General features: G+C 38.2%; 1 protein-coding gene across 1 annotated transcript; it reads right to left on the reverse strand.

Moving 5' to 3' along the window:
• Positions 1 to 5,371: 5,371 nt before the first annotated feature.
• LOC131544491 (mucin-2-like) lies at positions 5,372 to 17,465 on the reverse strand. The gene is made up of 4 exons (XM_058782751.1): positions 15,943 to 17,465; positions 15,793 to 15,857; positions 5,843 to 5,988; positions 5,372 to 5,740 (listed from the first exon to the last, which is right to left on the reverse strand). The coding sequence occupies exons 1-4, from the start codon at positions 17,452 to 17,454 to the stop codon at positions 5,598 to 5,600; spliced, it is 1,866 nt and encodes a 621-aa protein (XP_058638734.1). The 5' UTR covers positions 17,455 to 17,465; the 3' UTR covers positions 5,372 to 5,597.
• Between the last annotated feature and the right edge of the window lie 9,206 nt (positions 17,466 to 26,671).

Below are 26,671 nucleotides of genomic sequence, written 5' to 3' on the forward strand. Positions count from 1 at the left end.
GTCTCCTTTTAGTAGCCCCATACTGGCCAGGCCGTCCATGGTTTGTGGACCTGGTAGCCCTACTCGAAGACTCTTGATGGGAGATTACCATCCGGCGGCATCTCCTCTCTCAGGCGGGGGCACCATTGTTCACTCCCATCCGTAGTTGTGGAAGCTGAAAGTGTGGCCCCTGAGGGGGCACAACTTATAGCCTCCGGTCTCACTACTGAGGCAGTGGAGACCATACTCTAGTTCAGAGCTCCTTCCACGAGGAAATCGTACACTGCTAAGTGGAAACTTTTCACTTCATGGTGTCATGAACATCAGTTAGACCCAGTTAACTGCCCTATTGGTCCAGTACTGGAATTTCTTCAAGATCGTTTTGCCACAGGGTTATCCCCCTCTACTTTGAAAGTTTATGTGGCTGCTATTGCTGCTTACCATGCCCCTCTGGGCGAGCAGTCCTTGGGGACGAACCTGCTAGTAATATGTTTCCTCAAGGGTACCCAGAGGCTGAGGCCTCCGGTACTCCCTAGAGCGCCTGCTTGGGATTTGGCTGTGGTTTTGGAGGCCCTTTCTAAAGCTCCCTTTGAACCCCTGGAGGAGGTTTCATTGAAATTTCTCACTATCAAGACTGTATTTCTGCTGGCCATCTCTTCCTTAAAGAGAGTCAGTGATCTTCAGGCCCTGTCAGTAGCCCCATCTTGTCTTGAGTTTGCTCCTGGCATGGCCAGAGCTTTTCTGTATCCCAGAGTATGTCCCCAATGTACCCTCTAATGTTCCACGGTCAATTCTTCTTCAGGCATTCTGTCTTCCTCCCTTTCGGGACTCTGACCAAGAAAAGATTAATTGTATGTGTCCAGTGCGAGCACTGGATGCATACGTCCACAGAGTTGCCCTGTGGAGGAAGTCGGGCCAGTTATTTGTTTGTTACGGTCCTTATAAGAAAGGTCTTCCTGCAGACAAGCAGACCCTCAGTAGGTGGATAGTGGATGCTATTACTACATCTTACGAGTGCTCTGATCTCCCCTCTCCTTTGGGGGTCAGGGCTCATTCCACTAGAGGTATGGCGGCCTCCAAGGCCCTTTGTCCGGTGTTTCAATGCACAACATTTGTGACACTGTGGGATGGTCCACCCCTCTGACCTTCGTCAGGTTCTATAGACTTGACCTTCATGCCACTCCTGGCTCCTCAGCTCTCTCGACCTAGCTGTGCCGATCCACACTGGTCAGGGATTGGTCAGTCTGGGGACGTGGGCATTCTCGTTCCCAAAGCGTTTTGCGATGCAGCTCGAGTTCCTGAAGTGGAACGTCACTAGGTTACGTATGAAACCCTAGTTCCCAGAGGGAACGAGACGCTGTCTCCACCGCTGTGCTTTTATACTTCCTGTTTCCTACGTCATCTCGTCAGTCACCCAGGATTACCTCGGACGGATTACACGTGTTTCAGAGCATGGGAACACAGGGGCGTTCCCAAAGCGTTTTGCGATGCAGTGTCTCATTCCCTCGGGGAACTAGGCAAGGCAAGGCAAGTTTATTTATATAGCACATTTCATACACAGTGGTAATTCAAAGTGATTTACATACAAGGAAGTGAGAAAGTCACAAAAAAAAAAAGTCACAAAAATAAAAACAAGGAATTAAAAAATAATAATAATAAAAAACAAGATATAAAGATTGATTTAAAAAGAATTTAAAACAGTTAAGAATGGAAAATTATTATACATAGTGCAATCAGTTCGGACGTAGCACAGTGCTCATTTGACAAATGCACAGCTAAACAGATGAGTTTTCAGTCTGGATTTAAATGTGGCTAATGTTTTAGCACATCTGATCTCATCTGGAAGCTGGTTCCAACTACGGGAGGCATAATAGCTAAAAGCGGACTCCCTTTGTTTTGTGTGAACCCTTGGTATTTCTAACTGACTCGATCCTAATGATCTGAGTGGTCTGTTAGGTTTATATTCAGTGAGCATATCTGCAATGTATTTAGGTCCTAGGCCATTGAGTGATTTATAAACGAGTAAAAGTACTTTAAAATCAATCCTAAATGTAACTGGAAGCCAGTGTAAGGACCTGAGGACCGGTGTGATATGCTCAGATTTACTGGTTCTAGTCAGAATCCTGGCAGCAGCGTTCTGGATGAGCTGCAGCTGTCTAATGGTCTTCTTTGGAAGGAGACCATTACAATAATCCACCCTGCTGGTGATAAAGGCATGAAAAAGTTGCTAAGTCTTGACTGGACACAAAACATCTAATTCTTGCAATATTTTTGAGATGATAGTATGCTGATTTAGTTACTGCTTTGACATGACTACTAAAACTAAGGTCTGTCTCCAGAATTACCCCAAGATTTTTGACTTGATTTTTAGTTGTTTGACCCTTAGAGTCAAGGTATGCATTCACCTTGAGAACTTCATCTTTGCTTCCAAATGCAATGACTTCAGTTTTCTCCTTGTTTAACTGAAGAAAGTTCTGGCACATCCAACAGTTTATTTCATCAATGTATTGGCAAAGGGAGTCAATGGGGCTGTAGTCATTTGGAGATAAGGCTAGGTAAGTCTGGGCATCATCAGCATAGCTGTGATAGGCAATTTGGTTCTTTCTCATTATTTGACTTAGTGGGAGCATATACAGGCTAAACAAGAGTGGTGCAAGAACTGAGCCTTGTGGGACTCCGCATGTCATGGACGTCCACATAGAAGGGAGAGGTTATTATGTGAGTATAGGAGAGCATAAGTCTAAGTATGACCTGAACCATTTGAGTACCATCCCAGAGAGCCCGACCCAGTTTTCCAGTCTCTCTAGAAGTATGTTATGATCAACAGTGTCAAACGCAGCACTAAGATCTAGTAGTACCAGCACTGATATTTTGCCAGAATCAAAATTGAAGCGAATATCATTTATTATCTTAATAAGCGCTGTCTCTGTACTGTGATGCGCTCGGAAACCAGATTGAAAATTGTCCAGGTATCCATTTGAGTTTAAGTAGTTGTTCAGCTGATTAAAAACATAACCTAGTGACATAACCTAGTGACATAACCTAGTGACGTTTTGTGCTCAGTGACCCATTTTTGTGTTGTTTTTGAGGTTTGTGTTTGGATTATTGTACGGTTGGAAGACCAAACATGGCCCATTATAAGATTTCTAACAGAGTCAGTCACATATTGAGTTTTTATCTGTTGGTATTTGATAGAATCCATGATGCCATGTGTCTAAACAAGATATCCAGGACCTCCAGCAGAAATATAGGCCCACAACATCAAATATACAGCAGTATATTTCATTGTACACATGGGGTACTTTTTATCCCTGTGTTCACCAAACCCATCTTGAGTGTTTGCTGCTAAAAAGCTCATTTTTTATTTCATCTGACCATAGAAGCCAGTCCCATTTGAAGTTCCAGTCGTGTCTGATAACTGAATATGCTGGAGTTTGTTTTTGGATGAGCTAGGAGAATTTTTCTTGAAACCCTCCCAAACAACATGTGGTGATGTAGGTGCTTTTTGACAATTTTTTTAAAGGTTTTCTGACCTCTGCAATTCTCCAGCTGTGGTCCTTGGGGAGTCTTTAGCCACTCAAACTCTCCTTCTCACCATGCATTAGGACGATACAGACACACGTCCTCTTCCAGGCAGTTTCGTAACATTTTATGTTGATTGGAAATTCTTAATTATTGCCCTGATGGTGGAAATTGGAATTTTCACTGCTCTAGCTCTTTTCTTAAAGCCATTTCACTAATTTGTGAAGCTCAATTATCTTTGGCTGCACATCAGAAATATATTCTTTGTTTCTTGTCATTGTGATGGATGATTAAGGGAATTTGGGCTTTGTTTTCCCTCCTATTTATATTTCTGTGAAACAGGAAGCCATGGCTGGATAATTTCATGTTCATAATCACCCTGAAGTGCTCAAAATTGTGAATATGAATAGGAATGTACTTCAGAGATATTTTACTCATAAGAATTTCTAGGGGTACCAATAATTGTGTCCAACATGTATTTGAGAAAAGCATTTATTTCATAATGATATTTCCCCCCATTTTAAATTCTTATTAACCAATGAAAGGTTAGATTTTTGATAGATTTAATTTTTTAAAATAAAAGATCAAAAGGATTAACAATGCAGATTAATTTTCACAGCCTTCTTTGATCATATTTACCAAGGGTGCCAATAATTCTGACCACTACCGTATGCTTGGCATACTCTGAACCTCCTGTAATTGTGCCCCTGGACATAACAGAAACTCTTTTAAAATCAAACATAACAGAACATTAAACACTAACAGATGTTCTCCTATATTATTCTTGAGCAATACTACTACTACTACTACTACTACTACTAATAATAATAATAATAAAATACATTAAATAATTTCAGCATTTATTGAAGCAAAGCATTCTGGGAAATAAACTAGCTTGACAAATTGGTACTCATACAAATCAATTTATCTTAACTACACTTTTCTGAATAAAGGCACAAATAGTACAGATTACTAGATTTTTACAATTAAATTCAACAAAATAAATTAAAATTATATAATGTTTTTTTAATCAAAACAATTGTCTTGCATTTTCTTTTTATTGTGATGGATGATTAAGGAATTTGGGCTTTGTTTTCCCTCCTATTTATATTTCTGTGAAACAGGAAGCCATGGCTGGATAATTTCATGTTCATAATCACCCTGAAGTGCTCAAAATTGTGAATATGAATAGGAATGTACTTCAGAGATATTTTACTCATAAGAATTTCTAGGGTACCAATAATTGTGTCCAACATGTATTTGAGAAAAGCATTTATTTCATAATGATATTTCCCCCCATTTTAAATTCTTATTAACCAATGAAAGGTTAGATTTTTGATAGATTTAATTTTTAAAATAAAAGATCAAAAGGATTAACAATGCAGATTAATTTTCACAGCCTTCTTTGATCATATTTACCAAGGGTGCCAATAATTCTGACCACTACCGTATGCTTGGCATACTCTGAACCTCCTGTAATTGTGCCCCTGGACATAACAGAAACTCTTTTAAAATCAAACATAACAGAACATTAAACACTAACAGATGTTCTCCTATATTATTCTTGAGCAATACTACTACTACTACTACTACTACTACTACTACTACTACTAATAATAATAATAATAATAAAATACATTAAATAATTTCAGCATTTATTGAAGCAAAGCATTCTGGGAAATAAACTAGCTTGACAAATTGGTACTCATACAAATCAATTTATCTTAACTACACTTTTCTGAATAAAGGCACAAATAGTACAGATTACTAGATTTTTACAATTAAATTCAACAAAATAAATTAAAATTATATAATGTTTTTTTTAATCAAAACAATTGTCTTGCATTTTTCTTTTTATTTATAATGCATTGTATTTTTATTTAAAACGAAGAAAAGAAAATGCAGAATGCAAGTTATTGTGTTATAGGTGCTGAAATTCCCAAGAAATGCCTGAAGAATAATTATTGCATGTATCAGGTTAATCACAATTTTCATTACATGAAACCAAGAGTAATGTATCACTATAGAAGATAATAGAGTTTTCACAATATTAATTGTAGGTTTGAATGTGACACATGGAGAAAAGCTTTGCAGAATTACAGTGTTTCATTCCATAGCAGAAGCAGAAGCATGAATATACTAGACAAAGCCGGTGCAACAGCAGAAGATGTTTGCATTATAGGAACACTTTGTGATGTCTGAGTTTGCCTGGTGGTTGAAGTTGAATCTTGCTGCTCCACTGAAAGTATAGGAAAACAAGTACAACCCAACTAATGAAGGAACAATTCCAGCAAATCATTAGCTACATTCAAAAACAGTATGAGGAAATGAGGAAACTCACCAACAATAATACTGGAAGGAATCACGACAAGGAACACTTTTGATTCAGCAATTGCTGTCTTTAGAGATTCTGCAATGCTTGTTGCATTTGGTAGCACAGTCTGGTTTTTAAAGATAAGTTCTGTATCCACACCCACTGACCCAGGCCTGAGAAAAAAATATTTTAACAATGTTAGATATGACAATACCTAAACTACTACAATAAAGGTGTAGGCTTGATTTTGATTACTCGCTCATGTTTAGGTTAAGGTATTAAAATGACAAAATGATTTGGCAAGAAAGTCAAACTCCAACATATCATGGAATATGGGTTTTATTGTACTATGCAAAAACACAAAGAAAAACAAAAAGCTTTCAAAAAAATAAAATATACATACACTGACTACAATGTAATCAATTATTAAAGGGGTGGTTTACTGTTTTTTTTTTTCTAGGCTTGATTGTGTTTATGGGGTGCAGTCTAACATGTGTTCATGCTTCGTTTTTTTTAAAAACGCATTATTTTTCATATAATTTACCTTCATTCCACACTGCTCTGTCCCTTCTCTGACAAACGCCTCGATTATTTCCTGTTTTTATGAAGCCCCTCCCTCAGAAATACGTGATGGGCTCTGATTGGTTAGCTAGCTCAGTGTGTTGTGATTCACTAAACTGCCGAGCGTGCATCTAAATGTCCCGCCCCTCAGCTCAGCGGCATGTGCTCCGGTTGTATTGAAAACAATGGCATCATCTATATTGCATATCAATTTGAGCTCGATTGAGACGCAGAGGATATTAGTGAAGAGGATCGTGCAGAACCTGTGCAAGCACGGCTCTTAATGGTATGTTTGTTTGTTTGTTGTCTCATACTTTTAGATACGTTGTTATTATGCTACTGCTTATGTTAGCTTTTAATATATGGTTTTATTCTGATTAAAGCTTTAATACAGTACAGCAACTGCACACGTGTCCATGTATAACGCTTCTCATTGCTATGTGAAAATGTATAATTAGAACAGTTTGTTGGAGCTGATCTGACGATCTGAATGAGAGAGAGAGAGAGAGAGAGATAGCAGGGTGACGCAAAGAACAGTATTAAGAACGGCTGTTTTAGAACATTAATTTTGAAACTTGTGAATCCATTACAATCGTTAGAAGACAGAATCACGATTCATATATGAATAGATTTTTACGTGCACCCCTAGTTTTCTCTTCCTCTTCTCTAGCAGCACAGCATGGCCTCGCCCCCTTCCTTACATTTTCCCGAGGGCGGGGATTTATCTGGGTCCGTGACATGTCAGACCCGGGAAGTAGTTCGTTGTAGTCCCTTACCAGCCGTTTTTGTAGGCATTAAACTTCCAGAATTTTAAAAGACGATATCTCCGTTTGCATTGAACTTTCAGCCCTGCAACTTATTGTTTAGAAGATATTGTTTATGCTCAAACAACAGCATTACACACTAACGTTAAAAAAGTGAAATTGCAATCAACCACGCCTTTAATATTTTGTTGGTTATGCCTTGTTTTTGATTAGAGCAGCCATTCTCCTGGGGCCTCATTTATAAAATGTTGCGCAGAAACTATCCTAAATTTGATCTTACAATCATCTCTCGAATACGCGTAAGTGTGATTCATAGAATGAACATATGTACAGAAAACGCATGTAAGTGTCTCTTTAAGATGTGAAATCTATAAATCACAAATTATCTTGAACTTGGGTACAACTGAATGGTTTCAGCTCTCTGCCTTGTAAACGACTCCTAATTAATGTCGTTAACATATAAAAGATCACCAGTCATCATCCAAATTCTTTAATTTAGAACGGCAAATTGTAATAACAGCTTTTTCAAAATTTTTCAAACATTTTCAAAAACCTGCAGTACTCCAACAAGAAAAAGTGGTCATACACACACACATACAAGGGCATAGGTTTTCTTTTGATATTGGTGGGGACATAACAGCAGAGACCACGAGACCACCACAAACCCCATGTTATATATATATATATATATATATACATACAGTACACACATACACAGTATATTAGTGCTTTCAAACGATTAATTGCATCTGAAATAAAAGTTTTTGTGTACATAATATGTGTTTGTGTACTATGTAAGGTTGCCCTCGACTATAGATTTTTCTGGTCGACTAGTAGTCGTTCATTTGAAACATTAGTCGACTAATCACACATTTATTAATAAACCATTTGAATCATAAATGTGAGCCTTTAACTGCCTACGTAGCCTAATACACACTCAAGCGCGCTTGCTACAGCACCAGTGATGGGAATAACGGCGTTATAAATAAACGGCGTTACTAACGGCGTTATTTTTTTCAGTAACGAGTAATCAAACGAATTACTGTTTCCCCCGTTACAACGCCGTTACCGTTACTGACAATAAAATGTGGCGTTACTATATTATATTATTAGAATTTAATTTTTCAGTTCATCTGAATGGACAGTGTAGCTGTATTCAACGTACCGTAAACTCTAGTGTGAAGCGCACGACTCGCCGTCGCTTTCTCTCACAAACACGCATGCAAAGAAAGATACAGAGCAAGAGAGTCTTTCATAACATGCAGAAGTGACGCGCTACATGTAAACGATATTCTTTCTTGTATTTTCCTGTCAAAATAACAGAGTTCCTCTGGAATTCTTCAGCTTTTAAGAACTGCCGGTTTCTCTGGTAGTGGGCGGGACTAATGCGCAAACGACAATCTCATTGGCTGGCGCTCACCTATTATCGTCCCGGTTTTGATTTCAGTGAATCAATTAGAGTGAACGCAGACAACGTGATTAATATTCATGAACCCAGCAGCTCATTAATCCTTAGTGCGTTTTATATTGATGACAAATATGCATTCATACTTGGTTATTCTAATTACTAAAATTCTATCATCATATAATATTAAATTATCATAATATTATATTATAATGCTTGACTGACTGATAATAAGTGTCAGTAGATACATAGTGTAGATTAATGTACAATGTTTTATAATAATAATTTATTCTTTTTAGTGTCCATTTCATTATTTTAACATTTAATATTAGGGGCACCCAAATTTAACATTTGATTTTTTTTTTTAAAGTAACGCAATAGTTACTTTCCCTGGTAATTTTTTAAAGTAACGTGCCCAACACTGTACAGCACACCGGCAGAAGTAATAATTATGGATGTGTCATGGAAAAACAGTAAGGAGGCTGGCATTAACATTAATAATTTCTTGATAAACTAGTGCTTTGTTTGTTTTCTGCTTAAGAGATTAAGTCGGCGACACTGACTCGTCATCTCCACAGTAGGCTAGTGAATGCTCCTGTATGGATATTCATATGGATTACATAATCTGAGAATATTGTTTTCCATTTGAATTGGTTAATTTGAAAGTAGACATTTCACTCTCTATAGATATCTGTAAGGCAACCATACACAAAGTTTCGGAGTTTCACGCTCAAGTTCAGAGAGACCAAGATGGCAGAAAGCGCATCCTGTTTGCTTTCATTGTTTTACAAAAGCACAATGTTTTGTTGTTCTTGTGAGTGCACACAAATAAATGTAGAGTCTTTATAGATTCGAAAGCTGTATTACTCTTATCTGTATGACCAAAAATGACGGAGCATTTTAAGAGCAAATGAGCGCGCCGGCGCCTCCATCTGTCCTGCAGTGAGCGCTACTGTTCAGCTGTTTCCCTAACTCTTCACAGACACTTGAATAGCGCACATTTCTCTAGGTTAACATTAGATTGAGCGGCCATGTAATGTTGCTGCTACTAACATATTTCAGATGAGTCTTATTTGAGGTCGATGAATGATAGGTGAGCATTTGGATGTCCTGCCTAAGTACTGTATTACCACAAAGACCGGCCGTTAACGATCTGTCTATCACGATTTTTTTTTCTTCTGCGACTTCGCAACTAATACAATTTTTGTCAACCAAGCCTCTTCTGGTCAACTAACGGTTAGTCGACTATTAGGGGACAGCCCTGGTAATGTGTATATTTATTATGTATATATAAAAGCACACACATACCGTATATATTTTCAAAATAATTACATGTATTTACATGTATATATTTATATTAATATAATTTATATTATATATAAATATATTTACTATATAAACATTACATATTTTTCTTAAATATATACATGCATGTGTTTGTATTTATATATACATAATGAATATACACAGTACACACACATATATTATGTGAACAAAAACTTTTTATTTTGGATGCAATTAATCACGATTAATAATTTGACCACACTAAATATGTGTGTGTGTGTGTGTGTGTGTGTGTGCGCACCAATCAGGATTATTGCAGCCGATACCGAGTACCGATTTCTTGTCATGGTGATCGGCCGATACCGATGCCGATTCTGATGCTTCAAGCTTTATATAACATATGTAATAATGTTATATAAATAATCACAAAAATTATTCCTTATTGTTTACTCACCACCAGAGGTCACTCGTTCACCACATTGACTCTTGCACTACGCTAACTGTTGCACTTCACCACAGACTACAATTCCATCACCCATTGCACTGACGAGACACACGCAGCTGATTGCACTAATCACACGCTCATCTGATCCTACGCACACACTGAACACACTGATTACATGCCTTACTTAAGCTATGGACTTCTTCAGTATTATCGCAGAGTATTGAATAGCATTTATCACAGTCTTTGCTGATAGCTACTCTACGGAGCCTACTTAGTTGTCTTAGTCTTGCCTTGCCTGTCTCCTCGTGTTTTGATTCCTGTTCATGTTTCCTGGATAAACCCTTTGCCTTGCCCTATTGGATTCTGTTCGCCGATCGTAGACCCACGCTTGCCCTCGGATTACTCTTTGTCTTGCCTGTGTTGTACCTTGTTCGACCCTGCCTGTATTTCTGACCATGTCTTTGAATAAAACCCTGCAAATGGATCCGCTCGCCTCTTGTCTCGTTGGCTCCGTAACACTTATACAGTGAACATTTTAATATGCCTTTAAAATGGAGTTTATGCATAACATTATGTATAGTGGGATACTTAATATAAGACAAAAATAAATACAAACAAAATGGAGCAGTCTGATGCATCCCACAAGGTTTATTTAAACATTATCCAATATTAAACTGAGGAGGACAAAATAAACATTTAATCTCCTAAAATTGAGAAGTCTGATGTAACTTAAACATTGTCCAATACAAGTCTGAGCAGGACAAAATTAATAAAAATAAATAAATAAACTCCTAAAATAACTAATTGGAGTAGTTTGATGCAACTCATTAGGTTTAATTTAACATTGTCCAATGTTAGAGAGAGGACAAAATAAATAGAATAATTTAAACTGCTGAAAGAACAAAATGGAGTAGTTTGATCATGGTTATATCCACGGGCACTGCGGATAATCTGCAGGTCGGGTAATAACAAAATGCATTCTGATTATTTGCGTGTGGGTCGCACGTTGATTAAAAAAATCAGTTAATATTTGCAGAATTTATGATTTATTTTAATAAATTTTTTCATCAAGCAGATGATTTCATTTGTGTGTGTGTGTGTTCGCCTGATTGGGAAGTTGCAGTGACACTTAATTTACAGTGATATCGTCGACTTGATTGCACAAATACTAATTAAACTGAACGGAGCTGGACGATGACATTACTGAATTCAATAATGAAATGCCTTTAACTGAAAATTCAGTGTTTAATCTTGTCATTTTACATTATTGACATTATTTTCCTATTTTGATATTGGAAAGTTGCTTTGACAATCTGTATTGTTAAAAGCACTATATAAATAAAGGTGACTTGACTTGACTTGACAGAAACACTGACATTCCACATAAAGTTTGAAAGGAGTAAAGCCTGTGTTAATGCTATTGAGTAGGCTAATATGACCAAAGAAGATATTTTGTTTTATGAATAAATGTCATTTACAAGCAGCCCACGATTAGCATATGTTACCATTACCCCTTATGGCTCCGACGAGGTTTTGTTCTGTCCTCCACGCGGTGCCAACTCATAAAAGACTATTTTTAGCCAAGCAGCGTGGAGAGCCACATCAGAAACATGCTGTGTCGTGGCTGGTATAAACTCAAGCACTGACTAGAGCGGCCACGATCAGCTCTGGTTCCCGTGGAGCCGTAACGCGCTGCAGACGTGTGCAGTGATGCACAGATCAGCTCTAACGTCACTGAATCTGCTGTTAAAAATTAACCATCTATTCACTATATCATCGTGCAAGACATACATGACAACAAATAGCTATTTTTTCATTGTTTCTCGAAATGTCATAGTATTTCCACGCCGGCGATGACATGACTGAGGCGCCAAATCATTTATGTCCCCACGCATCATGTACGTTCTCAGGAAAATGTGTAACGGACGCCTCGCAGATACAAAAATAATGCTTCATATTTTGATTAAAAGATACTTTATTGAGCCTCATTCATGAAACAAGAGCAGAACGAATTTTTGTGTAAATCGTTCATAATGCCGTTCTGACACAAACATTTGAATTAATGAAAATGTTTGCATTTTCAAAATGTTAGTTGGTACGAAAGAAATTTACACCTCCTCCCTACCACTTGTAAATGGTGCATAAAACGTTCTGTGTTCATTTTGGCAAACTGATGACACTGAATTTGATGCACTGCCATTACAATATTTTACAAGTTAATTTGCTCCGTTTTTTTTTTTTTTGTAGCTGAGGATTGATTAACTTTAGCTTTGGGAAAAGGGCAAAACGCAGCGCTTGTCACTGTCACTTTTTACCCAGCCGTCCAATCAATGGAGGAGGGGCGGGACAAATACTACACCGACCAATCATCCTAATGTTACTTGTACAACAACTGACCAACAATAGAGAAGTTAATATTGCTGGTTACTGCATTTTTAAATTCAGTAACATTCTTCAAAATGAGGTAGTAATAAATACGTTACTGCCGTTGATATTTCAAATCATAGCAACCAAAGCATTTCTGTTGGAAAAAACGCTGTGCCACCAGCTGGTCGTTTTAACCATGGTCTCATTTAGAAAACACAAATACACAATATGACTACCTCAAGAATCACAAAATGAACACAAATAGCACACATTTATCCGTGTTTGAACATTAAGTAGCAAAACTGATGACACGAAAGTCAGAATCTTAGGATGATAAGAACAGGATCACAGGTGGTTATGTGTTTTGGAAAATGAGTCCTGGTAGTGGGAGACAAAGAGGAATAGGATGAGAAAAGAAAAATTAAGGAAGAGCACCTGACATTTTTTCAGCTGCCTAAAAACGCTTTGGTGGACACGTTATCGAATATTTATTGCTAGGCATATGGCCTATTAGTGTTTTTTGTATTTATGCAATATACTGGAGCCAAACTTGAGAAAGTAGACCAGAATATTCCACTGCATTCCTGCACACGCAATTTGCGTAGCTGTAATTCATAGGCGGGATTATACTGAGCGTGCACGAGTGCCCTATTTACGAATGATTGGAATTCATTACATAGGAAAATAGTCTGTGTATTTGACACCATTGTGTGTCATCTGAGGCCAAAGATTAGATTCTAACAAAAGAGAATATGTTTTTGACTAAAATGTTTGACTTTGACCTGGAAGTTTGAAGTTTGCACAAATTGGTGTGTAGTTTTGAGATTGTGTTTATAGTTGTGAGAAAATGATGAATTGTTTCATGAATTATGTGTTAGCAATTGAGAAAAACTGTAACATTCACATGTTTAACTATCAAATATGATGTGTACGAAGCATTTGTGAATTCAGAGGAGAGTTTTCGGGAAGGTCCGTTTTACGTGCAAATTACTCAGAATTTACTCATATATTTACAAATGTTTCATGAATGAGGCCATTTAAACATCAGCGAAACCCTAAGAATTCACAACATTTTTTACAACAGTGCTCTCATTATAACGTTATGTATATGACAGTAGTTATTAATGTTCTGCATTTCTGTTTTGAGCTGCGTGCACTGAAGATGACCAGTAGAGTGAAGCATTTGATAGCATGTTTTTAATTTAAAACTTAATCTTTAATCTTTTATGTCATATAGAATATGCTTTGCTATTTATACAACATAACGTTTATGAGTTCACACTTACATATAATTAGCCGGAGTATAGTAATACGTATTTGGCGAGTTTGGTAATGCGTAGTTGGCGTGCTGTCCTGGGGAAGGGCTCCAAGCTCGGGAATGGCCCGAACCCAGAGTACGGCTCTGAATGAACTCCTTTTGTGGACGCATTCCTCACGCAACAATGTGCAGAAACAGCAACTAAACTCTAAAAATTCACAGCATTTTATTATAATAGTGTTCTCATTATAATGTTTTGTGTATGACAGTCCCAGTCATAGTTATTAATATTCTGCATTGTTGTCTGTACTGCTCGCGCTGCTCGCTGAAGAGACGATCACTGTAGTGCAATAAAGCGCTTTACTGCAGCGCAACTCAACCGGCTGAAATGTTTTGAAATCACTTGTACCCTACCTGATCGGAAAAATCCAGTCATTCACTCTTCTTGTGTCAATTTGAGTCTTGTTAAATATTTAAATCCCTGCCGCCAAGATGCGCCTCTGTCGGTGACGAATTATGGAAAGTGAAATTTAAATCTATAGGGGTGGTTGGATTTATTCATGCACGTTAAAATATTTATTTAAAGCTTCCTTCTTTTCAGATTCTTATTTACAGCATTATCTTAATAGGCTGTATATTAACTTATTGGGAGAAAACCGGTAGTTCTATGTGAAATCAGACATTTGAGCACCCCCATATAGCCAAAATTCCGGGCTTAAAACCGATTGAGACGCCGTGGCATGACCTTAAACAGTCCATTCATGCTCGAAAACCCTCCAATGTGGCTGAATTAAAACAATTCTGCAAAGAATAGTGGGCCAAAATTCCTCCACAGCGATGTGAAAGACTGATTGCCAGGTATCGCAAACGCTTGATTGCGGTTGTTGCTGCAAAGGGTGGCACAACCAGTTTTTAGATTTAGAAGGTAATTACTTTTTCACGTAGGCCCAGGTAGGTTTGGACAGCTTTTCCCCCTTAATAAATTAAATCGTTATTTCAAAACTGCATTTTGTATTTACTCGGTTTATCTTTGTGTAATATTACAATTTGTTTGATGATCTGAATCTTTTAAGTGTGACAAATATGCAAAAAATAATCACAGCACTGTATACATGTATGCACACACACCCCACACATGAACCCTACAGTTTGAAAACTTTGGGACTTTCTATTGCACTATAATCCATCACATTCATTATGGTTACAATATTCCGGCCAATATTGTATATCCAGAGGAGAACTGGCCTCTTGATATAACCTGGTTTCTCGATTATCCGACATTACAATTGTCCTCGTTTAAAGAGCTGCTTTACAGCATAACGGGGACTAAAGATATTTTGAAATGTGTCTTATGTCTTTTGAATGAGTATTATAACTGGACTTTAATTTAATCTGCTTAAGAATTGGCGATACAACCAAAAGCTTAAACCCTGTTATTTATGTGCATCATTTGACCATGGCACTTATGCAAATCACCAAACAGTTATTAGACAAACTGTTATGTATATAAACTTATGTATATACATATATATATGAAAAGATGAGACTATTAACCATTTCAAATACCGCAGCATCACAGAGTCTGCAGAGGGGCGGATCTTTCATTTTTGCCTCCTGCTGCAGTAATTTCCAGCATTTGTTCACATGATACTGTTTTGACTGCATCTTACTATTTAAATATGCATAGTCATCTGTGAACTACTTGCAGATACATCAGATATCCCCCCTCTGCATCATCTTTGTAATGACCCTTTCACCCTACATCTTCTTGTCTATATCCTCCATGTTTATGCTTGCTGGAGACTACTGGGATAATTTGTCTATTGGGATCACCAAACTAAAAAGAAAGAAAGAAAGAAAGAAAGAAAAAGGAAATATATGAGAGTTTGGTACCAGAATCTTATCACGAAGCATCTGAGGAAGCGGGTCCCATAAATTTCCCGGTAGATTCGATTGAGCTACAGAAACACAAGAAAAATTAAATTACACTAAACTCACAGATGTAGTTTGGACAGAATTAAGAAAAAAAAAATCTTAGACAACCTCAATAGTGATGTTTATGGACAGAATCTGGTACTCCATAGAAGCAGGATTATTGTAAGCATCAATGTATTGTCTCTGTAAACGGATCTGCAGAATAACAAATCCCTCGCCCTGGACTGCTGAACCTGTGGAGGCTTTAGTTGATAGATGAGTGGTTTGAAGTGAAGATGTGGTTGAAGAGGTGACTTTAGAGTGTGTTGAGTTTGAAAATATTACAGATGTGGTGATATGTTTACCAGCTGCACTGGATACAGACACTGTAGTGCCAGATTGAACAGTTGTGTTTGAAACATCTGTATGATGTACACTGCTTGACATTCCAGCAGAAATAGTTGTGTTTGATAAAACAGTATGAACTGCATTGTTTGAATGCCCAACTGGAGCAGTTGTGTTTGGTGTTTTGGTTGAAATTGTAGTATTTGGATAATGATAAGAAATGGCTTTGCTTGACGGATAAGTTGAGACAGTGGTGTTCATCTTAGCAGGCAGAATAATTGTACTTGAGGGATAGGTTGTCACTGTGGAGGAAGAGCCTGGCAGAACAGTTGTGTTTGAAAGATTAGTTGGAACTGGAGTAGTTGAGGGACCAATAGGAATAGTCATGCTTAATTGTTCAGTATGAGCTGAGATGCTTGAAGGGTCATTAGGAACAGTGCTGTTTGACAGATCAGTAGGAGCTATTGTGGTTAATAGACTGGGAAGAGTTGCACTGCTTGAAAGGCCTAGAGGAATAGTTGTGCTTGACTGATCAGTAGGTACTGCAGGATGTGTGGTACCAATAGGAAAAGCAGTGCTCGATGGATCAGTATGATCTGCTGTGATTGAGGAAACAGTTGTGACTGTAAAACCAGTAGGTACTTCACTGGATAAGGGACCAGGAGGATCAGCTGATTGATTGGTAGGACCTTTAGTGATGAAAGAGGCAGTAGGGGCAGGTGTGATTGACAATTCAGTAGGAACTGCAGTATTTGAGGTTCCAGTATGAACAGTTGTGCTTGGTCGCTCAGTATGAACTGTAGTGCTTGATCCAACAGTTGGGGTTGTTTGATTAGTTAAAACTGCAGTGATTGAGGAATCAGTGTGAGCAGTTGTGTTAGAATGATCAGTAGGAACTGCAGTGGTCAAGGTTCCGGTATGAACAGTTGTCCTTGGTCGCTCAATATGAACTGTAGTGCTTGATGCAACAGTTGGGGTTGTTTGATTAGTTAAAACTGCAGTGATTGAGGGATCAGTGCGAGCTGTTGTGTTTGAATGATTGGTAGGATCCCCAGTGCTTGAATGGCCATAGGGAGCAGTGTGTGATGGATGAGCAAGGTCTGCTGTGCTTAATGTTCTAGGAGGAGCAGTTGTGCTTGATTTCTGAGTAGGAACTGCAGAGAGTATGGGACCATTAGGTGACAAAGTAACTGACAGATGAGTGTCTCCTGTTGTGTTTGATGGACCAGCTGTGACTGATGGACCAGTAGTGACTGCAGTGCTTGTAAAACCAGTAGGTGATAGAGTGCTTGACATATCAGCAGGAACTACAGTGGTTGAGGTTTCAGTGTGAATAGTTGCACTTTGTCTATCAGTGGGAAGTGCATGGCTTAAAACATTACTATGAAGAGTTGTGCTAGAAAGATGTGTAGGGATTTTGGTGGTTGGGCTATCAGGAGGAACAACTGAATGTGATTGATCAGTAGGAGCTGAAGCAGATGTGAAACCAACAGGAACAGATGGATTTGGTGAATCTGAAGGATCTGTAGTGATGGGACCAGTAGGAGCAGTTGTGTTTGACAGATCAGTAGGCACTGCAGTGGTCAAGGCTCCGGTATGAAAAGTTGTGCTTGTTTGCTCAATATGAACTGTAGTGCTTGATCCAACAGTTGGGCTTGTTTGATTAGTTAAAACTGCAGTGATTGAGGAATCAGTGTGAGCAGTTGTGTTAGAATGATCAGTAGGAACTGCAGTGGTCAAGGTTCCGGTATGAACAGTTGTCCTTGGTCGCTCAATATGAACTGTAGTGCTTGATGCAACAGTTGGGGTTGTTTGATTAGTTAAAACTGCAGTGATTGAGGATCAGTGCGAGCTGTTGTGTTTGAATGATTGGTAGGATCCCCAGTGCTTGAATGGCCATAGGGAGCAGTGTGTGATGGATGAGCAAGGTCTGCTGTGCTTAATGTTCTAGGAGGAGCAGTTGTGCTTGATTTCTGAGTAGGAACTGCAGAGAGTATGGGACCATTAGGTGACAAAGTAACTGACAGATGAGTGTCTCCTGTTGTGTTTGATGGACCAGCTGTGACTGATGGACCAGTAGTGACTGCAGTGCTTGTAAAACCAGTAGGTGATAGAGTGCTTGACATATCAGCAGGAACTACAGTGGTTGAGGTTTCAGTGTGAATAGTTGCACTTTGTCTATCAGTGGGAAGTGCATGGCTTGAAACATTACTATGAAGAGTTGTGCTAGAAAGATGTGTAGGGATTTTGGTGGTTGGGCTATCAGGAGGAACAACTGAATGTGATTGATCAGTAGGAGCTGAAGCAGATGTGAAACCAACAGGAACAGATGGATTTGGTGAATCTGAAGGATCTGTAGTGATGGGACCAGTAGGAGCAGTTGTGTTTGACAGATCAGTAGGCACTGCAGTGGTCAAGGCTCCGGTATGAAAAGTTGTGCTTGTTTGCTCAATATGAACTGTAGTGCTTGATCCAACAGTTGGGCTTGTTTGATTAGTTAAAACTGCAGTGATTGAGGAATCAGTGTGAGCAGTTGTGTTAGAATGATCAGTAGGAACTGCAGTATTTGAGGTTCCGGTATGAACAGTTGTCCTTGGTCGCTCAATATGAACTGTAGTGCTTGATCCAACAGTTGGGGTTGTTTGATTAGTTAAAACTGCAGTGATTGAGGAATCAGTGTGAGCAGTTGTGTTAGAATGATCAGTAGGAACTGCAGTGCTCAAGGTTCCGGTATGAACAGTTGTCCTTGGTCGCTCAATATGAACTGTAGTGCTTGATGCAACAGTTGGGGTTGTTTGATTAGTTAAAACTGCAGTGATTGAGGGATCAGTGCGAGCTGTTGTGTTTGAATGATTGGTAGGATCCCCAGTGCTTGAATGGCCATAGGGAGCAGTGTGTGATGGATGAGCAAGGTCTGCTGTGCTTAATGTTCTAGGAGGAGCAGTTGTGCTTGATTTCTGAGTAGGAACTGCAGAGAGTATGGGACCATTAGGTGACAAAGTAACTGACAGATGAGTGTCTCCTGTTGTGTTTGATGGACCAGCTGTGACTGATGGACCAGTAGTGACTGCAGTGCTTGTAAAACCAGTAGGTGATAGAGTGCTTGACATATCAGCAGGAACTACAGTGGTTGAGGTTTCAGTGTGAATAGTTGCACTTTGTCTATCAGTGGGAAGTGCATGGCTTGAAACATCACTATGAAGAGTTGTGCTAGAAAGATGTGTATGGATTTTGGTGGTTGGGCTATCAGGAGGAACAACTGAATGTGATTGATCAGTAGGAGCTGAAGCAGATGTGAAACCAACAGGAACAGATGGATTTGGTGAATCTGAAGGATCTGTAGTGATGGGACCAGTAGGAGCAGTTGTGTTTGACAGATCAGTAGACACTGCAGTGGTCAAGGCTTCGGTATGAAAAGTTGTGCTTGTTTGCTCAATATGAACTGTAGTGCTTGATCCAACAGTTGGGCTTGTTTGATTAGTTAAAACTGCAGTGATTGAGGGATCAGTGCGAGCTGTTGTGTTTGAATGATTGGTAGGATCTGCAGTATTTGAGGTTCGGTATGAACAGTTGTCCTTGGTCGCTCAATATGAACTGTAGTGCTTGATCCAACAGTTGGGGTTGTTTGATTAGTTAAAACTGCAGTGATTGAGGAATCAGTGTGAGCAGTTGTGTTAGAATGATCAGTAGGAACTGCAGTGCTCAAGGTTCCGGTATGAACAGTTGTCCTTGGTCGCTCAATATGAACTGTAGTGCTTGATGCAACAGTTGGGGTTGTTTGATTAGTTAAAACTGCAGTGATTGAGGGATCAGTGCGAGCTGTTGTGTTTGAATGATTGGTAGGATCCCCAGTGCTTGAATGGCCATAGGGAGCAGTGTGTGATGGATGAGCAAGGTCTGCTGTGCTTAATGTTCTAGGAGGAGCAGTTGTGCTTGATTTCTGAGTAGGAACTGCAGAGAGTATGGGACCATTAGGTGACAAAGTAACTGACAGATGAGTGTCTCCTGTTGTGTTTGATGGACCAGCTGTGACTGATGGACCAGTAGTGACTGCAGTGCTTGTAAAACCAGTAGGTGATAGAGTGCTTGACATATCAGCAGGAACTACAGTGGTTGAGGTTTCAGTGTGAATAGTTGCACTTTGTCTATCAGTGGGAAGTGCATGGCTTAAAACATTACTATGAAGAGTTGTGCTAGAAAGATGTGTATGGATTTTGGTGGTTGGGCTATCAGGAGGAACAACTGAATGTGATTGATCAGTAGGAGCTGAAGCAGATGTGAAACCAACAGGAACAGATGGATTTGGTGAATCTGAAGGATCTGTAGTGATGGGACCAGTAGGAGCAGTTGTGTTTGACAGATCAGTAGACACTGCAGTGGTCAAGGCTTCGGTATGAAAAGTTGTGCTTGTTTGCTCAATATGAACTGTAGTGCTTGATCCAACAGTTGGGCTTGTTTGATTAGTTAAAACTGCAGTGATTGAGGGATCAGTGCGAGCTGTTGTGTTTGAATGATTGGTAGGATCCCCGGTGCTTGAATGGCCATAGGGAGCAGTGTGTGATGGATGAGCAAGGTCTGCTGTGCTTAATGTTCTAGGAGGAGCAGTTGTGCTTGATTTCTGAGTAGGAACTGCAGAGAGTATGGGACCATTAGGAGACAAAGTAACTGACAGATGAGTGTCTCCTGTTGTGTTTGATGGACCAGCTGTGACTGATGGACCAGTAGTGACAGAAGTGTTTGAAAGATCCGTAGGAACTATTATGGTTGATGGATCAGGAACTACAGTGATTGAAACATAATTAGGAGGAGCTGTGTTTGAAAGATCAGTAGGTGTGATAGTGGGTACAACACTAGAAAGAACTGGTGTTGCAGCAGATGATGTTTGCATAATCAGAACATTTTGTGATGACTGGGTTTGTCTGGTGGTCAAACCATCTTGATTCACTGAAACAACATGAAAACGAGTATAAATCAGCCATTGCAGGAAAGATTACAGCAAAAACATTACCTACATTTAAACAGTTTTAGTGAATGAGGCACTCACCAACAATGATACTGGAAGGAATAACGTCAAGAAACACTTTTGATTCAACAATTGCTGACTTAAGATTGTCTTCAATGCTTTCTTTATTTGGAAGCACAGTGTCACTTTTAAAAATAAGTTGCATATCCACACCCACAGACCCAGGCCTAGAGAGAAAGATATTTGACATAAATGTTACACGTGTAAAAGTTCCTAAATTACTATAATGAAAGTTCAGGTTTGATTTTGCTTGCTCTTACGTTTTTGGATTTTGATATTCATTTGGATAGTTAAAGTATGTAACATCATAGTAATTCAATATGTGGCCGCTCCTTAACCACAAATGTAATTATGCATTGTCTAACAGTGATCTTGACAAATAAAGAACAGTAGCATAGAAAAAGGACCTGAGCAGTTGATACCTCAGGAGTGTGCAAAAATGGCAAGATATAAACAATATCAAACAAACTGCAGCACAACAACAAAAAATCTGCTCAACACTTCTCCCAAATCAGCTTGTTGAAACAATACCAACATTGTGAAGAAATTCTTCCATTGGCCTTCGAATGGATAATACTAGTTATATAGCTTCAAATTCAGTAAATGTGTGCAAGTTTCAAGTATAACCAAGGCAAAAAACACATGCACTTCCATAATGAATATAAAGTGCTCTATTTTCACTCACTAATTTTAATATTCTAAAAATTATTCTTTAGTACTTAAGATAATTTTAAGAACATCTAATTGTACTCAAAAGTGCTATTTTGAGAAAAATATGAACTAAAATGTGCTTTTAACATACTATCTCTGTATTTAAAAAAATATATATATTTAGTTAATATTTATATTTAGTTATATATACACTTGTAGTACATCTGAACCCACTAGTGTATGACAGATGGGTTCAGGTGTACTACAAATGGTAACTAAATACATTTTCAGTGGTGAAATTCTGGTCCACCCAATCAGAAGCTATGCTACAGGGGGCTCTAGATGACATTGAGTGGGACACATTCCGGGAGAGCTTAGCTGTCAACATTGTGTTCACAGATGTTAACTGATGAAGTATCATATACCATCACTACAAAGACTTTCTCTAGTCAGAAACTGTGGGTGGGCTGCATATATTGTGGGACTCTCATCGGGGAACATGAGTGATTACAAAACATTGTTCTATGCTCTCTGATTTGCAGCAAGAGATGCTAAACTTCGGTGAAAGCAGGCTTTTTGCTGGCTTAAAAATTGAATACTTTCTATGCAAAATAAAAAAAATAAATAAATAAAAAAAACACACGATAGAGCATATCTGCCAGTCAGATGGTATTGTTCCGTCAGTGTTTTGAGATCCTGCACTGATTAGCTTGATGGATGTAAAAGTTGTGCTAGGACATCTGTATCTCTCTAATTGTCAGCAAAACCAAGGAGCTGATTGTACACTTCAGGAAGAGACAACAGCAAACCTACTCCACCCTCACAAGGTAAGCAGACCACCAAGGAGAGGGTGAGCAGCTTTAAATACCTTGGAATAACTCTAACATCTCTGTGAACCTGACCTGGACTGAACACACACCAGCTCTGGGGGATAAAGCTAGATGACAGCTGTACCATCAACAGCAGGGTCTCATCAGCAATCCTGAAAACCTCATATACAAAAGCCATAGAAAGCACATTAACTCATGGGAACGGTTCTAACCAGGACTACAAAGCCCTGCAGCCACTTGGCTGAGTACATCTCAGAGACAGCTCTCCACTCGCTGCATGATATCTACCTCAAACAACGCAGAAACAGAGCTGCTGAAAACTTTAAGGACTTGGCCTCCTATGAAAATGCATGCTCATCTGTACATGACATGAAAATTCACATCTCCTCTATTTAATCTCCGTGATGACCCTTTCAGCCTGCATTATCTTCTCTGTATCCATTGTGTTTGTGCTAACAGTTGGTAACAATTCAGAATCCATAGCATATGCTTTCTGCACTCTGATTAGAAAGCCAGATTACAGAGGTCAGTCAAAATATGTTAATTCCTTTTCTTCCATTTTTTAAGTTAGCATGATGCAAAAAAAGTGTAAAGTGAATATAAAAACAGACATGTGTAGAGACATTTCAGCCCATAGCTTTCCGCATTGCTCAACAAACAGCAACTCTTTGATTCTGTAAATAACTACAAATTGAGACCAACCTTTAAAATTGTAGAGCTCCATTTCAAAGTGTAGAATTAAGAATATAATACAGAGGAAAAAGTATAATACAGAGTAAAAAATAAAACAACAAAAAATACATAGACGTGCATGTACATGCATACACATTTCTTTAACACATTGTTAAAGAAAACATGCAAGATCCATCTCTATCCCTAACCTTAACCATTACCCTAACCCATTACCACCTATACTCAGAATTTGTGCTCAGCATTTAACCCATCCAAGTGCACACACACAGTAGTGAACACACACCCGAAGTAGTGGGCAGCAATATTGCTGTGGTGCCCGGGAAGCAGCTAGAGAAAGAATATGGATACATAAAAAAAAAGCTGGTCTCAGTTTGCAATTATATGCCTACAAAAAAACAGTGAGCAGTGAAGAACGCTATAGGCTGAAACATCTGCTCACTAGTCTATTTTTTATTGTACTTTGCACCTTTTTTTTTCAGCATGCAGGAAAAAAATTATAAATGTTTTGATAGGCCGCTGTGTTCTGGTTATTGATTCAGAGTGTGAACAGCATTCTCAATAGGATTCTGAATATTTAATTTCTTGCTCTACACACCTAAGGATAACTTTTTGAGAGAAACAATTTGATATAATGGTAACTCTTTAGAATAGGGAACACTTATTCACTATTAACTACGGCTTTACCTCAATAAATTCCAAATTTGCTGCTTATTAATAGTTAGTAAGGTAGTTGTTCAGTTTAGGTATTGGTTAGGATTAGGGATGTAAAATAAGGTCCTGTAGAATAAGGTATTAATATGTGCTTAATTACTACTAATAAATGGCTACTATTCTAGTAATATGCATGCTAATAAGCAACTAGTTAAGAGACCCTAAAATAAAGTGTTACCGATATAATATATGAAAGTCTTGTACCAGAATCTCAGCAAGTAGCATCTGAGAAAGTGTGGCTCATACAATTTCCAGTAGAAACGATTCAGCTAAAAAGAAAATAAAAGAAAAGAGACAGAGATGTAAACTATAACATACAAATACATCTCACTATCAACATAATTTGGGCAGAATTAGGGAAAACAACTATTTTACTAAAGCAAAAGTGAAAATATCTCTTTGAATACCTCCATAGTGATGTTTCTGGATAGAGTCTGATACTCCAATGAAGCAGGATTATTGTAAGCATCAACATACTGTATATGCAAACGGATCTGCAGAATAACAAATACTTCGCCTGGCACTGCTGGACCTGTGGAGGCCTTAGTTGGTAGTTGAGTGGTTGACATTGAAGATGTAGTTGCAGTAGTGACATATTTAGTGCCTATTGGTAAGGGAGTATTTTTCTGAGGACAACCTATGGCACATGCGAAAAAACCCACATTGTTTAATAAATATTTAAAAAAATACAGAATTGTTCAACTACAGTTGGCTATCACAAACCTTTTGTTAGTGAAAGAATAAAAATGTCTATGCTTGTCTTCAAGTCCTGTAGAAGTTCAGATGGTACAATCACCAAAGCCTTTTCTAAGCCTTTTAATCTGTTTAAAATCACAAAAATAAAAAAATATTTTAAAAAATAAATAAATCTGCATGCTGAGTGAAACCATGATAATTAAAATTTAACCAAATCACACACATTGCATCGTAAGAGTCACAGCTGAGGTTTGTGGGGATAACCACCAAATATGATGGACGAAAACTGGCCAGCAGTACAACAAGATTTATTTGGAACCACAACATATAGTCACTGGTTTGGAAGAAGGGGAATTTGGGAGCAAGAGCCATCAAAGTTAGGTTCAGCATTGTGTCTCGGACAGCTGTGTTTTCAATCATTGTGATATTTCTCTGAAATTAAACAAAAGAAAAAAAATTAACAAAATATTTAATATCCTCTTTAAAAAGCATGCATTATTTGTGTGATACTTTTAAGGATTGTCTTCCCCTATGAAAGTGTCTGCCTAAATAATTTTAAGTTTATTCACAAAATAAATTTCAATGGAGTAAAGCAGAAATTGGAGTAAAGCAAAAAAAAAAAAAAAGATTATAAGTAAACTGTTCACCTTTGTGGTGATGTAAGTAAAAGCTGTAAAGAACTGTTCAAGCTGCCCATCATCTGGTGATATCAGAATAGAGGACAAAACCACCCTCATAAGTGTCTCATTCTGAAGTACACCATTAGATGGATCAAAGATTAATTCTGCTTTCAGTGTTGCTGGAAGTGAATTTAGAACTGTCATCTAAAAGGAAGGAAAAAAAACCAGGTCAAAATAGTTGTCATCCAGAGAGGGTAAAATAATTGAGAATGAAGTTAATTACCACATTGATTTTCATTTCCTTTAAATTATTATATGTCATGTGACTGGAAAAAGGACCAAAGTTGATAGATATCCAAGATGAATTAACTGTGGAATCCCCTTGGCAAGCTAAGTAAAAAATTCAGAAGGGAAAAACACAAGTAAACTACTAGCATAAATCAAACAACAATGTGATGACCTAAAGAAACTCATTGAATATTTTTTAAGGAAACTCAGACTACACTTCTCTTATTTTATGTGTACTATATTGTGTCCCATTAAATGTCTTGATTTACTGAACATTATATGTATTTCATTAGCAAACACCTAAAATATAAACAAACATATATTGTCAACCGGGTGTATATTGATACACCTAAACTAACTTTTCATTATTTTCATTGAAACACTGAAAGAGTAGAAGATATTAGTATTGAAAGTTTTCAAAATTATTGGAATAAAGTTTTAAAACATGAATAAGATAATATATATGAAATGAAGAACAATATATGAATAAGATTAATAATACCTATTAAAATGCAATCAAAATCTCAGTTTTAAATCTAATTGACCTACCTGTTTCATTACTCAATTTTAGGTAGCCCACCAGGACAGAGGCCAGTTCCTGCTGTCTCAACAAAGTCATCTGCTCAAAGACGTTGCTCAGAGCCCCAACACTACAGTGCAAAGATCAAAACAAAAGGTAAGGACGATGCCTCAGTAACATCGATTTTCACCACCCTCTGAATCCGCTTTTGAAACGCCCTGACGTTCATTTTGACAGTGCTATGACACGGGCGTTACAGAGCGGTCACAAACTTAGGGAGCGCTACGTACATGACGTGGTATTCGTTGCAGACGGTGTTTAATGTTGCTGTCTGGAGCATCTCTGCTGTCAAGCTGGGAAGGAGAGGATTCAGTTTCACCGTGAACCAGGAAACCCAGTCGTCGGTCACAAAGTCGGCAAAATGAAGACTGATGATGGTGAAGGTTCGATTCATCATGATGTCCCTCACCACAGGGTTGAT

This window comes from Onychostoma macrolepis, chromosome 01, assembly GCF_012432095.1.
Source record: "Onychostoma macrolepis isolate SWU-2019 chromosome 01, ASM1243209v1, whole genome shotgun sequence".
Lineage (NCBI taxonomy): Eukaryota > Metazoa > Chordata > Actinopteri > Cypriniformes > Cyprinidae > Onychostoma > Onychostoma macrolepis.